Consider the following 16,304-nt stretch of genomic DNA (forward strand, 5'->3'; position numbering starts at 1 on the left):
TCCTTCCTCTTCAGAAAGGAGTTTCTGAGACGGGGAGAGGGACGCGATACTGTGAGACTGACCTCCCTCAGCCTGGAGGTGAGACTGTGCTGTGCCACTGTGAGGAGCTCAGGACAACTGTTGCAGTGCATGTGGTTCATGGGGCAGCAGTAACCTCAGGTCACTATGTATCAAATACAACTCAGGTCAGACATCAAGACAGGAAGATTAATTTATTTTATCATGTCAAATATGTATTAAACAACATGTGTCCTACCGGTTTGGGGGAATAAATCAGCTGCTGCCGATTTACTGAGAGTCACTCACAATAAACTGACCAGTGACAACGAGTGACAGGTTGAATAATCACTCCCGTTTCTCACCGTCATTCTGCATCGGGGAACTGCTGATTATAAAATCACACATCAGGGCAGCGTCTGAGATTGCTGCAGATCCAGGGTCACTGTCGAGGTATTATATCGGCCAGACTCCCAACCCTCGGTGTGTAATTCCCAAGGGTCCCCCTGGCGAAACCTGCACCCGGACATCCAGCGAAAGCTGTGCCGCCGCACGGAATGTGGGACTACGTGTCTGCAGATCACTTCAGTCATCGCCGAGGTCTTCTCTGGAGCCAGGGTCTATTACAACCATTGGGAGTTAAATCTACAGGGCTGCCATTAAAAGGGAGGGTAAAATCTTCCCATCCCACAAGCAGATGTTCACAGGATCACGTCCAGTCCAGGTCTGCGTTCCTGCAGAGACCTCAGTTCCTCCTTTCCATTCCAACTGAACTGATTGTACCGCAGCCTGAAACAGATGGAACAATCAGCGAAATAAACAGCTTATAAAACAGTATCAGTAACTGGGACTGGGGTTAATCTACTGTGGGTATACCCGCACCATAGGGACCGCAGTGCTTCAAGAAGTCCTCACCACCTTCTCAAAGGCAACTGCGGGTGAGCAATAAATCCTGGCTCAGCTGGTGACGCCCACATTCCACATCCCGTAAATGTATCAATTTTTAAAAAGTTTTTCAACAACACTCATAGACAAGTATCGGCAGATCTCTCGCGGATCTGCAGATATTTTACCACACTGAATATTAACACAAACACTCACTCGATCCGCTCCAGATTCGGGAGGGTCTCTATGAGGCGGCAGAGAGCGGGAGCAGATCGGTCTTTGAGTGAGTTCCATCCGAGGTTTAGCCCTGTCAGTGACCGGTTCATACTGAGAGCGGAGACGAGATCTTCAGCACCGGAATCTGTGAGACCAACACCCCACAGCCTGGAGATGAGAGAATGAGAAGGACACAGCGACAAGAGACGATATCAGTAACACTATTACTGATCACATTAATGTTCAGTGTCAAACACCCGGAGAATGTAAGCACAATCTCCCACAGTTTGGTACTTACTGCAGTGTCTGTATTTTACATTCCGGGTTCCTCAGAGCTGCAGACACCAGTTTCACTCCTGAATCTCCCAGTTTATTTCCATTCAGGTTCAGCTGCGTCAGTGACCTGTTTGTATTGAGAGCGGAGGCGAGATATTCCGCACCAGCGTCTCCGAGACCAACATCGTCCAGGCTGGAGATGAGAGTGAGTGAGGGTGAAGGATGTAGAGAGATAGTGGACGGTACAGATCCCTAGTGTTTATCAGCAACACAATCACTGATCACATTAATATTCAGTGTCAGGCAACCAGTGACTATGAATGAATGAATGATCTTTATTGTCATTATACATAGATACAATGAATCTCTGTTTGGCTTCCTCTCAGGCAATTAAGTAAAGCGGTAGATAAAAACAAGACAGTAATAGAAAAACAGTATTAACTAGATAAGTAGCAGTAAATAAGTTGCTGCAGCACCGGAATATCACAATAATGCCCAAAGTGCCTCTATTGCAAGTATTTGAGTCCTTGTGCGTGCATGTGCGTGCTCACAGTTTCAGTCATTATTCTGTGGGAGTGGTGTGATGGAGGCCACTGCTCCGGGGTAGAAGCTGTTCCTCAGTCTATTTATTCTGGCTTTTAGTGTTCTGGACCTTTTTCTGGAAGGCAGCTGGTCAAACAGGGAGGGGCCGGGATGTGTGGTATCTCTGGTGTCACTACCTCCCAGTCTGATACTTACTCCAGTTTCTGTATCTTACACTCTGCATTTCCCAGAGCCGCAGACACCAGTTTCACTCCAGAATCTCCCAGTTCATTCCGACTCAGGTCCAGTTCCGTCAGTGATCGGTTAGTACTGAGGGAAGAGGAGAGATCCTCGGCACCAGAATCTGTGAGACTGACCTCCCTTAGCCTTCAGATGAGAGAGAGTGAGAGTGACAGACACAGAGAGAAAGGAGACGGTACAAATCCCCAGTGTTTATCAAAACACATTTACTGATCACATTCATGGTCAGTGTCAGACACCCTGTGACTATAACCACAATCTCCCACGGTCTGGTACTTACCCCAGTTTCTGTGTTTTACATTCTGGGTTCCTCAGAGCCGCAGACACCAGTTTCACTCCTGAATCTCCCAGTTCATTACCACTGAGGTTCAGAACTGTCAGTGACCGGTTTGTACTGAGTGCGGAGATGAGACCCTCAGCACCAGAATCGGTGATACCCACGTGGTTTAGCCTGGAGATGAGAGAGAATGAGGGGCAGGACACAGAGAGACAGGAGATGGGACTGACAACTGATCATATTAATGTTCAGTGTCAGACACCCAGTGACAGTAAACACAATCTCCCACAGTCTGGTACTTACCACAGTTTCTGTATTTTACACTCCAGGTTCATCAGAGCCGCAGACACCAGTTCCACTCCTGAATCTCCCAGTTCATTCCACCCAAGTCTAAACTCAAACAGACAATTTGATGAATCAAGTGATTCCAACGGTGGGTCTGAGGGATTTTCATCACTTGGAGATATGAGGAAACATTAAAACCTCTGATAAATCACTGATCGGAATTGCTCAGCTCCAGGTTAGTCACCGAATGTTAGTAATTTAGTCTGTCGTTCTGTCCCTGTAAACTTACCACATTTTGTTTCCCACAACGAGGAGTTGTGGGTGGGAAAATGTCCAGAGGTGATGGTGAAAGTGACTCCACCAGAGTAAAAGCACTGGAACAGATAGATAACAAAGGATACGGGATGATCGAGGAAGAGATTCAACAGGAGTGAAAGGGTATGGGGAAAGTGAGATCCCCATGGGAGAAAAGGGGTTGGGGGGCGTGAGATCCCTCAGGAGGAAGGGGGATTGGGACAGAGATCACTCAGGATGAAGGGGGATTGGGAAGAATCCTCTAGCAGAAGGGGTGAGGGAGAGAGATCCCAGAGGTGGAAGGGAATGGGGAAAGAAATCCCTCAGCAGGAAGGAGGATCGGGAGGGAGATCCCTCAGGAGAAAGGGGTATTTGGAGGGAGATCCCTCAGGAGGAAAAGGGGATGGGGAGAGATATCTCTCAGGAGGAAGTGGGATGGGGAGGGAGATCTCTTAAAAGGAATGGGGGATAAGGCTGAGAGATCCCAACAGGAAGAAGAGGTAGAGAAATAGATCACACAGAAGTAAGGCGGATGGGGAAGAGAGATCCTAACAGGAAGAACGTGACGAGGGAAGTGATATCCCACAGGAGGATGGGAGATGGGGTAGGGAGATCCCTTAGGAGGATAGAAATCAGAAAAGATAATCAGCAGTTCAACTCAGTAAGACAAAGGAGATGTTGACATATCTTAGGAAGACCAGACCTTCACGGCTCCCTGTTACTACTGATGGTGAGAACGTGGATGTGGTGAGGGCAAGAGCCTGGATGACAGACTCGAGTGGAGAGCCAACACATGGCTGGGTACAAGCAAAGAAAGAGTTGCCTCGACTTCCTGAGGAGATAGCGTTCATTTTTCGCATGCAGGTCTCTCCTTCACATGTTCTACCAGTCTGTTGTCACCATTATAATCTCTTATATATGGTGTTCTGGAGAATGGCATCATCACGGGTGATGCCAACAGGATCAATAAACTGAACAGAAATGCTGACAGTGTTATAGGAGTCAGACTAGACACATGGAGGCTGTGGTAGAACAAAGGACCCTTCCGAAAATCCTGGCAGTTCTGGGCAATGTTTCTCCATCTCTGCATGTCACCTTGGCTGAATATAGGGGTACTCTGAGTACTAGACTAAGACAACTATGCTGTTCCAAAAAGCGCTATATGAGGTCATCTTTACCCTCGGTCATTAGACTCTATAAAAAGTCAATCTATAGCCGGGGATGTGATTACTCTGTTTCAGTTGCTTAATTTTTATTCTTTTCAGCTTCTCTTCTCATATTTGTATACTTACATGTTTGTGCACTTCTAATGCCACTGTAACACTGTAATTCCCTTTTAGATCAATGAAGTATCTGTCTCTCTGTCCCACTAGGGAGGTGACCTGGACGTATATTGCACGGGAAAGGTTGTCCTGAACTGAGGCCCACAATCGGAGAGGAGATGGCCACGTGAAGTCTGGGTATATGGTGGTAAAGAGCAAAATGACGCAGGTGGAGTTATGGTGACGGTCACACATGGGAAGGGGGAGACAATCGCTTTCACTGGGACAGCACACTGACCTTCAGGGGAAGTGGGTGTAAATCTCCAAACCACCTGCTGCAGTCAGTGTTGGCCTGGGTGTCAGAAACAGTGACATGGGCATTGTCAATGGACGTGTCACAGGCAGCAAAAACACTGCCATCCCTGTCATTTACGACCATTAAACTAATGGCCATTGTTCACTGATCTGATGAAGTCTAACATCCCCTCACAAAGAAACCACAGAACCTTCCTGACTTTGGGGAATTACTGACAGATCCCCTGCTCATTCGACAGAGTTCTTTACTATCTGATTCACTACAGTTTCATCCAAATTCCTTAACATTGAAATAACCTTGAATTGGAACAGTATCACAGTACAGAGTGAGAGACAAATGAAGTTACCTCATCTCCTGGCACTTGTGCAGCCCGGGCCCCAGCCGCTGGATTCCTTCACACTGAATGTGGCAGTCCAAAAGGTCGAGATGTTTTATTGTATCACAGATTCCGATGGCATGAGACAGGACCGTGCAGTCAATCGGGGTCAGTAACATTCGACTGAATGAAAGTGTTTCCACAGATCCCAGTGTGGCCTGAGCCAGCCCACGATTTTGAGACTCAAACAGGTAGTGTAATGTGTTCAGGAGGCTCCTTTTACCAGCTTCGCTCCTCGTGTTACCACTCTGGCGTTTAACCTCCTCCCTCACCCAGTCAATCACCCGGCAGGTTGTTTGATGAGGAAATGGACCCAGAAGCTCCTCCAGGCCCCGAGCTGTCAGTGGGGAGGAGAGACCAGCAATAAAACGGAGAAATACCTCAAATCGCCCATCTGTCGTCTTGTGGGCTTCAGTGAGAAATTTCAGGATATCCCCGGGATGTATAGTCAGGAATTGTGCAACTGCAGCTATAAACTCTTGGATGGTGAGGTGTGGGAATGTGTACACCACGCACCGGCCAGAATCCTCCCTCTCCAAAAGCTCCATCAAGAACCCGGACAGGAACTGGGAAGGCTGCAGATTGTACTTGATCAAATCTCCATCCGTAAACACAATCTTCTTCTCGGACACTCCTCTGAAGGCCATCTGACCAACCCTGAGTAACACTTCACGGGGGTTCTCGATCTCTCGGCCGTGGTTTTTCAGGATGTTGTAAATATAGTAGGAGTACAGTTGGGTGATGGTCTTGGGTACTTTCTGCGGGTCCCTGACATTTTGTGTGAAGAAGGGGCTCAATGCCAGAGCGAGGATCCAGCAGTAGGAGGGGTTGTAGCTCATGGTGTACAGGATCTCGTTCTCCTGCATGTATTTGAAAACAGCTGCAGCCACCGTCTGATCTTCAAAATGCCTGATGAAATATTGCTTCCGTTCCTCACCAACAAATCCCAGGATTTCAGCCCAGACACTGATCTCAGCCTTTTCCAATAAATGTAACGCAGTGGGGCGGGTGGTCACCAGCACTGAACACCCTGGGAGCAGCTTGCCCTGGATTAAACTGTACACAATGTCAGACACTTCACACCAGCACTCGGGATCTGGGCACTGGTGCTTGCGTTCTGTGTCTCTCTGACTGTCAGCAAAATCGATTCTGTGCTTGAATTCATCCAAACCATCAAATATAAACAGCAATCTCTTTGGGTTCTTCCAGACCTCTCTCAGGATATTCCCAAAGTAAGGATACTGATCCAGAATCAGTTCCATCAGGCTTGTTTGACGGTTAATGGAGTTTAAATCCCGGAATTTGAAACTGAACACAAACTGGAATTGTTGGTATATTTTCCCTGTGGCCCAGTCGTAAACAATCTTTTGTACCATCGTTGTTTTCCCGATCCCCGGGGCTCCAGCCACTGCTGCCGAGCTCCCAGATTTGGAGTTACTGCTCTGGAACAATGTTTCAGTCCCGAATTTTTCCAGCTCTCCACGGAGATATTTCTCTCTCCACTCCTCGTGGTCTCTGCCTCTTGCCAGCAGCTCATGTTCCACCAGTGTCCGATCTCGAACAGTAGAAATGACCGTGAGCTCAGCGTATCGATCAACCAGTTGGAAAACCTTCACCTTCTCCCTCATCAGGATTGTGTTCACTCTCAGTGTTTCAGTTTTTGCCCGCAGAGTCTCCTTGTGTTTCTGTTGAACATCTTCAATGGGAACAGACAGTGGACAAACTTTTAGATGCCTCAATTCAGAACTCAGTATTTAAGTACTCAAGAATTAGTTCAAAGCTATTTCATTAATTGGATTCATCAATGGAGGCTCGTACAGTAAATTCTATTAACAGACTCCTGACTGGATAGAGAGGCCTGGTCCAGATAAACACCAGATCATCACATTTCCAGATTAATTGTGGTGTGAAGATGCGTATTGCCCTGGTAGTTTACTGACCCCCGACTGTCCTGTACTGGAAAACAACGATTACCCAGAGCTATCTTCGTTCCTGTAGAGGAACTTTGAAAGCCCGATGTTTGATATGGAGATGGAGAAAAGGGTTGTGGGCATTCCGTCAAAGGAACAGGACTGGTAACCACAGCTCCCCCTCATACAGTCACTGATTCAAAGCACAAAGTATATTTGTTGATTAGCTCCTGCACTGTGGGTGGGAGTTGTTGGGGGAGAAAATGTCACTGTCTTGCTCAGGGGATTGAGATAGTCAGCATCTTGACAGAGAATGCAAACAATCCCCCCCCACCCCCTATCATCACAGATGCTGCTCAGCTTACTGAGTTCCTCCAGAAAATGGTTCGAGACGCAGATCTGCAGTCTGGTGTCTCCGAAAGTGTCCATGTTGCAAATACTCAAAAGATTCAAGATTGAAGATACACAAGTGAAAAGGGGAAGGAAATAATTGTTATTCTGGATCTGATGTAGCACAGGAAACTCAGATAAAGAACACAATGGAAAACACAATAAATATAAATATATACGGTACAGGAGTCACTCTGAACTCAGGTGGTGGTGGTGGAGTGGGGGTTGTCAGTTATGGAGGGGAGGCTTAGTCTGTGTGATGAAGGGAAAGGTAAACTTAGGTAGAAGGATAGGTAGATGGGGGAATGGATTAAGGGGTATGATTAGCTTATGAACAATAGTCTTATAGGTACCTTATGCTACTGATCAGTCAGAAAGGAACTCCACCCAGCAACAGGTGACGCACAAGGCATGTTCGGTCAAAGTGCTTAGCATAACTAAATATGGGTATGGTATGATTGAATGGACATCTTAAGGCATAACTAAATATGGGACATCATGTTCGAGAGCAGGGGGAAATGTCAGGGGGAGGTACCAATATGAGCAAGTTTGGCTGCATCCAGGCTGGCCTTGGCAGGAATAATTATAACTAACCAATAATGATTTTACATCTAATTGTATCTTAGCATGTGATTGAAATTATTCTAAAACTGTATTAACTCACGTAATTATAATATTTCCTGTAATGATTGCTGTTATAAATTGTGTGGAATTGTGTTCGGGGGAGGGCACTGTCTCTTTGGGAGAACATCTGTAACTCCCCCCATATTATGGTTTTATTGAATTCATGGTACCTTGCGTTATTGCATCGGGTCGATCCGCCTTTGACAGTTGGAGGTGTTGATCAGTCTTACTGCTTGGGAAAAGTTACTGAATTTGAGTCTGGTTGCCCTTCTGTGCATGCTATGTAGTCTGCCCCCTCACCGGAGAGGGGCAAACAGCCCATACCAGGATAGGTGGTAACCCTCCTGATGCTGCTGGCCCTTTTCCGGAGCCTTTCTGTATGTACGTCCCTGATAGAAGGTAGGCTGGGGGTGCCGGTGATGCACTGGGCAGTTTTGACAACCCGTTGTAGGGCCTTTCAGTCCGCCACAGATATGCAGCATGTTGGCCTGTCCTCTGCAGCACAGCTGTAGAAGGACGGGAGTGTAGATGTGAGTACAGATCAGACAACGTCTGTGGAAAGGGGAGAAAGGGGAGATGCTACCGGTCTGTGACTTGAAATACAAGTTTGAAAACCATGCCGATTACAGGTCGGGTGGTGTAGAAGAGAGCAGAGACAGAGGAACTTCGGTAGCAGGTGGTTCAGGATTTCAACTGTCACAGTTCCTGCGTAGAACATAGAACAGCACAGGAATAGGCCCTTCGGCCCACAACATTGATGCCAGCATAATGCCACATTAAACTCGGATGTTTAAACATTCAACCCATTTAGATTACAGTCTGTAGTATCGTTCCTTTTACCAAAATGCATTATCATATGTTTTCCAACAATGTAGTCCATCTGCCAGGTTTTGTCCATTCTTCTAATTTGTCTAAGTCTTGCTGCAATCGCATTGCTCCCTCAGAACTACCGATCCCTCCACCTATCTTCATATGATCTGTAACCTTTGCCACAAAACCATCAATTCCATGATCTAAATCATTAACAAACCATCTGAAAAGTAGCGGACCCAATACTGACCCCTGAGGAAAGCCGGCAGCCAACCAGAAAAGATTCATTTTACTCCCACTTGCTGCCCCCTGCCTGTCGGCCATTCCGCTGTCCATGCCAGTATCTTTCCTGTAACGCCGTTGGAGTTTATCTTGTTAAGCAGCCTCATGTATGGCAACATATCAAACGCCTTCTGAAATCCAAGTAAATGACATCCTCTGTCTCTCCTTTGTACACCCTGCTTCGTATTTATTCAATGAACTCTAGCAAATTCGTAAAGCAAGATTTGCCTTCATATAAATTATCTTGATTTTGACTTATTTTATCATTAGGCTCTAAATACCTTGAAACCTGAACATTAATAATTGAATTGAATTGACTTTATTTCTTACATCCTTCACATACATGAGGAGTAAAAATCGTTACGTTACGTCTCCATCTAAATTTGCAATCAGAGTAAACATAGCAATCCGTATGTGCAATCCCAGAAATTTAAAATAATTTATAGTCTCCAACAGTTTCCCAATCACTTCGGTTAGGCTAACTGGCCTATAGTTTCACAAACAAGAGAAAATCTGCAGATGCTGGAAATCCAAGCAACACACACAAACTGTTGGAGGAACTCAGCAGGCCAGGCAGCATCTATGGGACAGTTGACGTTTTGGGCCGAGATCCGTCGGCGGGACTGGAGGTAAAAGGCTGAGGAGAAGATTTGAAAGCTGGGGTGGGGGGAGGAGAGAAATGTCAGGCAATAGGTGAAACTTGGATGGGAAGGGATGAAGCAAAGAGCTAGGAAGTTGATTCTTGATAGAGACTGAAGGCCCTGGAAGAAAGATAATGGGTGCACCAGAGGAAGGTGGCAAGGAGATAACACGAGAGAAGTACGAGGGCATGGGGAACGGTGAAGGGGGAGCGGAAGCTTCACTGGAAGATTGAGAAATCGATATTCATGCCATCAGGTTGGAGGCTACCCAAACGGAACATAAGGTGGTGTTCCTCCAACCTGAGTGTGACCTTATCCCGAGATTAGAAGAGGCCATTGATTGACATATTGGAATGGGAATGGGAAGTGGAAATAAAATGGGTGGCCTCTAGAGATCCCGCTTGTTCTGGCGGACACAGCGTAGATGCTCGGTCTCCCAGTCTACGTCGTGTCTCACCGATGTACAAGAGGCCACACCGAGATCATCTACCCCTCCCTCTGGTGTTCTCCCCACACCCTTTTTTTCCTTTTCTCCATGGCCTTCTGTCTCTTTCATTAAACAACTTCCCAGTTCTTCGCTCATCCCTCCCCTTCAAAGTTTCACCTACCACCTGGCGTTTCTCTCTCCCCTCCCACCCCCGACCTCCACCTTTCAAACCGACTCCTCAGCGTTTTATCTCCAGTCCCACCGGATTTTCTCAGGCCGAAACGTTGACTGTATTTTCTCCATAGATGCTGTCTGGTCTGTTGAGTTTCTCCAGCATTTTCTGTGTGTTTGCTGATAATTTCAATTCTTTCGCTTTCTTCATATTTTTTGTTGCCTTTTGTTAGATTTTAAAAGTTTCCCAATCAACTAACTTCCCACTCACTTTCGCTACATTATATTGCATTTCCTTTTCATTTATGCAGTCCCTAGCTTCCTCCTAGGGGTTCATTTACATTCATCTCCCTAATAAAACTGATCTCACAGTCTGTCAGGACCATAACAGAGGTGTGTGGGGTCTCACAGTGTGTCAGGACCCTGTGTGGGCTCCTGACCCTGTGTATGTGTGGGGTCTCCATTCAATGTATTCGGCTGTGATGGGGAGCGTAGGAAAACAGTGATTGTGGACATACTTACTTTAGAGAATGTGACAGTGGCAGAAATTATGTTCTTCAATAATCAGTAGATCCTCTGTCTGGCTGAAGCTGAGGTGAGGACGACCCTGGCCAGAGTCAACCCATCCAGATCTGCAGGGCCCGATAATATACCAGGTGGGGTTCTGAAAGACTGGGCAGCCCAGCTAACTGAGTTGCTAACAGATATATTCAACATCTCTCTGGAACAGTCCATATTTCACAGTTGAGTCTGCTCTCTCGGCAAACAACATAAGGAAAAGTGAAGAAGAGGCTTGCAGCAATTTACCAAATCCATGGTGCAGGGAAACTGAGGGGTTTCATTGACCGGAACTGAACTGGAACAACATTAACAGTGGTGACAGGGACTTGAGTAGTTTGTAAGCTTCTATCAATGGACCCATATTTAAATTATCGTCTTTGCGATTTGTTTGTGTAAATGAGAGAGACTGAACCAGGGTTCTGACCAGGATTCCTTATATTTCTATTAAAAGTTTCTAATAATCAGATAAAACATGAGCTGATGCAATATTAATATGTTTTGTGATATTTGTCTTTCCTACGCTCTTTCCTCTGTTAAATGTGCAGTTGGGTGATCTAACTCAGTCTGCAGTGATGAAGCCTCACAATCTCTGAGCCCATGCACTGCCCCGGGCTCCGTTTTCACAGACAAGACGGGCTTATGGATGTAGTGAAGTTTCCAATCCAGATGGTCACAATATAACTAATTGCAATACTATTTATAGATATTTTCAGTCCTTTGCAATTTTCTTGCCGCGATCCCACAACCCTGGGTTTCCCTGTCCTAATTCCCATCTCTCACCCTCCCACAGTGTCCATCACACAACACCGGCAGACAGGAATTTCAGCTTCTGTGGACTGAGCTGAGGAATATGTCCCCCAGTCTCACCCTCTGTAATACTGTAGCAGTGATTGTACTAGGGAGTGTATATGTGAACACAGTGTGTTCATATGCTACTCTGTGGTTGAACAGACCAGTTGGGATGTTACCCGGTTTTCTAATTAAAGTGATGCTATTGTTACTATTCTGTGACTGGAACTTCAGTGACGCCCAACTCTAAGAAACGATAATCTGCAGGAACCGGGGGATTTTAGAAACTGGTTAAGGGTGAGGCTGTTCAGGAGGGGTCACTGGCTGACAAGGGAAGGTTTTGACTTTTTGGTGTGAGGAAATATAAGTTGTTTATGTTTTTTTCCTTTCTCCAGATCACCCCCTTCTCCACTCTCCGGTGGAGAGATCTGTATTTGCAGGCCCCAGAGCGGTCTGACCACTTTCCTCAAACTCGGCAGATCTCTGTCCCTTTGCTCAAATGTCCTTTAAAAACTCTCCCTCTACCAAACACGTTTCCTTGTGTCTCTCTGTGCTCCCTGTCACAGTGCCAACATTTACATGGTCAGCTCCGCATGGCGGAACAACTTAGAGGCCCTGCCCAAATTACAGCCGCTGGTGGAGACAGAGGTCAAGTTTCAACTTGATGAACTCTGCTTCGGCCCTGTCTGGACCAGTGCGTAACGCTCTGATCACCCCACTACCGGAGGGATTGTGAGGCTTTAGAGAGGGAGCAGAAGAGGTTTACCAGGATACTGCCTGGTTCAGAGGGCATGTGCTATCATGAGAGGCAGGATAAAATTAGTTTGTATTCCCTGGATCATCAGGGGCTGAGGGAAGCTCTGACACAGGTAGACAACATTATGGGAGGCATAGATAGAGTAGACAGAGAGAATTGGTTTGTCGCGGTTGAAATGTCTGATACCAGAGGGAATACATTGAAGTTGAGAGTGTGCAGAATGAATGGGGATGTCAGGGATAATCAGAGAGTCGTGGTTGCCTGGAACACATTGCCCGGTAAGATGATAGAGGCAAATTATTAAAAGCTTTTAAGAGACGTTTGGACAGGCACATGGATGTAAGAAGGATGGAGGCATAGGGACATGTTGTAGGAGGGATAGGTTAGTGATTGATATGTTTGATTTACATCTTAGCTCTTTCGGCACAATATTATTTGCCTTATGGCTTATTCCAGTGTTATAATCTTCAATGTTCAAAGCACATTCACTTACCTTTCAGCTCACTGAGAACCTCTTGTAAAAGTTGACCGGGATTTGGTCGATGGGAGGGATCACAACCTGATTGAATTTAAACAAATTGAGGAAATCATTTTCGTAAAATTGTAAAGTGAGATGTGATGCGATCCAAATTTAAATTAATGTCTGATATTATCTCACCATATATCTGCATTTCCTTCAGTATTTTGTCCAAATTTGGGACACCAATCCGCATTTTCACAAAGGTTTCCCACATCACCCTCTGGGCACGGGAGCCTTTCTCCATCACCAGGCTCAGGAGGAGTTTAGAACTGTCCGCCCGCTCTCCCTTATCAGCGAGATCAGAGATTTTCTGTGAAGAGTAACGGTGAACATATTGGGGACTGACAGATTCACACAGAGAATGAGAAGTAAATGATGTGCTGTGTAACGGGATCACACTGAGCAGTCACCCGGACGGGTGCTGAACCTGTCTGGACATGGACTGTACATTCTGAGTACAGAGCACAGGGAGGGAACCTGGTCCACCAGTCAATGAGATCCTGGCTGGTCTGTGACCGCTTCATTGACGTGGCTCCAAATCCATAAATAATTCCTCACTGGATTTGACGGTGTAAAACAGAAATCATAAAATAACGATCACAGATGAAGAAATAAAACAGGAGGGTTTTTAAAACGTAGTGGACAATCGCAGGGAAGTTGCACAAAAGGTGATATGATTCATCTCCTCAATCTGCCAGTGATAGCGGATTACTGGCTGACACTTGATACCTTTCCTTTGCCTTTTCCAGTGGAGGTTTATTCAGTGATTACACATTACAACAGTGCAGTATACCCCGATCCACACAGTTTGGAGTTGCAGATCGTAACACAATCATCTCCACCCAGATCAGGGCACACTCGAGCTCCTCTGGCACCCACAGGTGATGCCCTGGTTCTCACTGACATCCTGCCGCCATGCTGCATGTTATTCCCAAACCGAAACCTCCCGTCATACTTCCATTTCATACTGTAAGCACACACAACTGTTACTTGCTCAACTCACTCTGAACACTGAGCAGCTACCCAGCAGTCCACGTGGTCTCTTCACCCCTTTCTATCACTCGTTCAGATTCACATGTGTGCGATTGTATGTACAGTATTTGTTTCCCAGTTGTTCTTTTGTCTAATTTAATATCCGATGAGTCAGAGCTCCAACACCATCAGTCCTGTGATGTGTGAAAATTCAAACCCATTCTCCCTTCCACTCACCCGATGTTCCTCTCCACTGAACTGATTCTCGGCCGTTAACGCCAGGCTCACTCCGTGCACCCTTCCTTCCATCGCCAGCTCCAGCCTGTCCCGGTAGAAGTCCGTCAACTGCAGCAGCTGGAAATCGTCCCAGCTTGCCAGGAGCTCGGTGATCACTGAGCTCAAGACTGTGAAGCACAATGGGGAAATTAAATAAATTACTGACGCCATATTGGGCAGTAACTAAAGATCACCAAACTCAGTCCAAAATATGCATATGCAGGTGGGGAGGTGGTAGGAGGAATGGGCTTGTGGTGGTGCCAGGGGCGTAGGAGAGGGTATAGTTCCATGTGTTGAAGCTGCTCTTTCGTGTCCCCGGGAATATACCGCTCTGTTTGGAAAGGAATCTGCTTATTCCTGAGAATATAGTAAGCCATCACCATCACTCTCCTGGTACTGCCCAACACCACCGCTTTGCTCTGGTTTGCTGTCTGCCTGCCTGGTCAAGCCCTTCCTTGGAAAATCTCTGGAGAAACTCACAAAATGCTGGAGGTACTCAGCATGGCATGCAGCATCTATGGTGGAGAATAAACGGTCAAAATTGCAGGACAAGGCCCTTCATCGGACTGGAAATAAGGGGACAGAAATTCTAGGTATTGCCACATTACTTTCTATTCCTTGCGGTCCTAATCCAAAACTTCAAATGTTTATTTTTCTCCACGGATGCTGCCTGACCTGCTGAGTTTTGCAAATATATTATGCGTCTTCTCATTGCCCAAATCTTTCAGCATCTGGAGAATGTCTTGTCTTCTGGAGTAACCTGCTATTTTAATGGGCATCACAATCTGCTAGAGGAGCAGGAGCAGACGGTAACTGTACTCCTTCCACATTTGTCTGTGATTCCCCCCGGAGATGTTAACTTCTCTCCCATCTCTCTGCTCAGTTTTGTGAATTGCCGGTATGAATTAAACCCAGACGCAGACTCAGCAGAGTATTTATAAATTAAAATAATTCGACAACATGCCCGTGTCCTTTCCCGATGGTGACGTCACTGGATCGCCTCCACTGCTCGGAGCTTGACTCATTTTGAGGACAGGTGTGATCAGTTTCTGATGCTCTGTAACAAACAAAAAGTGGGTCAGACATTAATTGGGGTTTAAAGGAGTACCCCGTTTTGTTTTTAAACAGAGTCAAACACCTCCAAACATCTTGGGCCTGTCCAATGAAGCCTTGACAGGGCCTGATCCACCTGCGCCCATCCACCCACAGTCTCACAATGTCCATTTCCACTCCCTCCATGGACTGTACACTGGGACAGGTTTCTCCAGGGTATCTTCTCGCTATATTGCAGGCAATTCGCTTTTAGGAACCAGTCTTGTATCCTGGACTGGCAGTGATGTGTCAATGGAATGACAAGCCAGATTGAGCAGAGAGCGCCCACTGCTTTGGTCCTCCTACCACTGGTGGCGCTATGGAGAGTAATGGACAGCTGTTACAGCAGTGTGGGGTGAATCATTTCTGCTGACCAAAGGGACATCCACTCCTCTCGTCACTGAATTATACAGATTTATCAGTCATACCTGATTCTCACCCTTTCAGTTTAACATCCCCTGGCATTGACACCTATGGCAATACACGGGTTGAGTCTATACAGAGACACTCTGACATCCCAAACAATGTAATGCCACATATACCATTACAACATCTTGTCCTGAACCACCACATTTTCTCTGGCAGGACTTTAAGACCATTATTATCACCTAAACTCGGTCACGATTTCTTTGACCATATCACCTATTATCAGACAATTACATGGCTCCTTGTTAAGCACAATGTAGACCCACAATATATCCGAAACAGCAAGTTTGGAAAAGAATATTTGACATATATAGAACAAAATGCTGGAATTATTCAACAAGACATACAGTATGTGAATATTTCAGGTGGAAGCCCCTGTATCAGAAACGCAAAGGGAATCAGTTATACATTTGTTCTTTATTCTGTGCGGTACACAGCTGGGGACTGACGGAAGTCATCTCTGTTGTTATTATAATCTCAAACACGCTGGACTTATACTTGGGTATACTTCAGTTTCATCGCTTCAAGTTTGTATGTTTGCTGATTGCTAAGAAAGGATTGAGTACATATCACCGACATTTGCAACAATCATCACTGGAGCTGAGAGGACGCCATAACAAATCCGTGGCGTACCAGGCAACGCACATTAGTTTGGTTAGAATTCACTGCCGCATCCTCAACAGATGTTT

General features: G+C 46.1%; 1 protein-coding gene across 1 annotated transcript in view; it reads right to left on the reverse strand.

The window, feature by feature from the left end:
- Positions 1-216: 216 nt before the first annotated feature.
- Positions 217-16,304, reverse strand: part of LOC132388974 (NACHT, LRR and PYD domains-containing protein 12-like) — a 39,539-nt gene continuing 23,451 nt past the window's right edge. Inside the window, exons 2-12 of the mRNA XM_059961397.1 lie at positions 15,062-15,154; positions 14,059-14,225; positions 12,988-13,159; positions 12,823-12,888; positions 4,938-6,663; positions 2,738-2,824; positions 2,438-2,608; positions 2,113-2,283; positions 1,397-1,567; positions 1,099-1,266; positions 217-786 (exon numbers count right to left, since the gene is read on the reverse strand). Of these exons, the coding sequence (XP_059817380.1) occupies positions 699-786; positions 1,099-1,266; positions 1,397-1,567; positions 2,113-2,283; positions 2,438-2,608; positions 2,738-2,824; positions 4,938-6,663; positions 12,823-12,888; positions 12,988-13,159; positions 14,059-14,225; positions 15,062-15,122 (3,048 nt within the window). The 5' untranslated portion in view covers positions 15,123-15,154 and the 3' untranslated portion in view covers positions 217-698. The remainder of the gene's footprint in view (positions 787-1,098; positions 1,267-1,396; positions 1,568-2,112; positions 2,284-2,437; positions 2,609-2,737; positions 2,825-4,937; positions 6,664-12,822; positions 12,889-12,987; positions 13,160-14,058; positions 14,226-15,061; positions 15,155-16,304) is intronic.

The sequence above is a fragment of the Hypanus sabinus genome, unplaced genomic scaffold (assembly GCF_030144855.1).
Source record: "Hypanus sabinus isolate sHypSab1 unplaced genomic scaffold, sHypSab1.hap1 scaffold_446, whole genome shotgun sequence".
In the NCBI taxonomy this organism is placed as follows: Eukaryota; Metazoa; Chordata; class Chondrichthyes; order Myliobatiformes; family Dasyatidae; genus Hypanus; species Hypanus sabinus.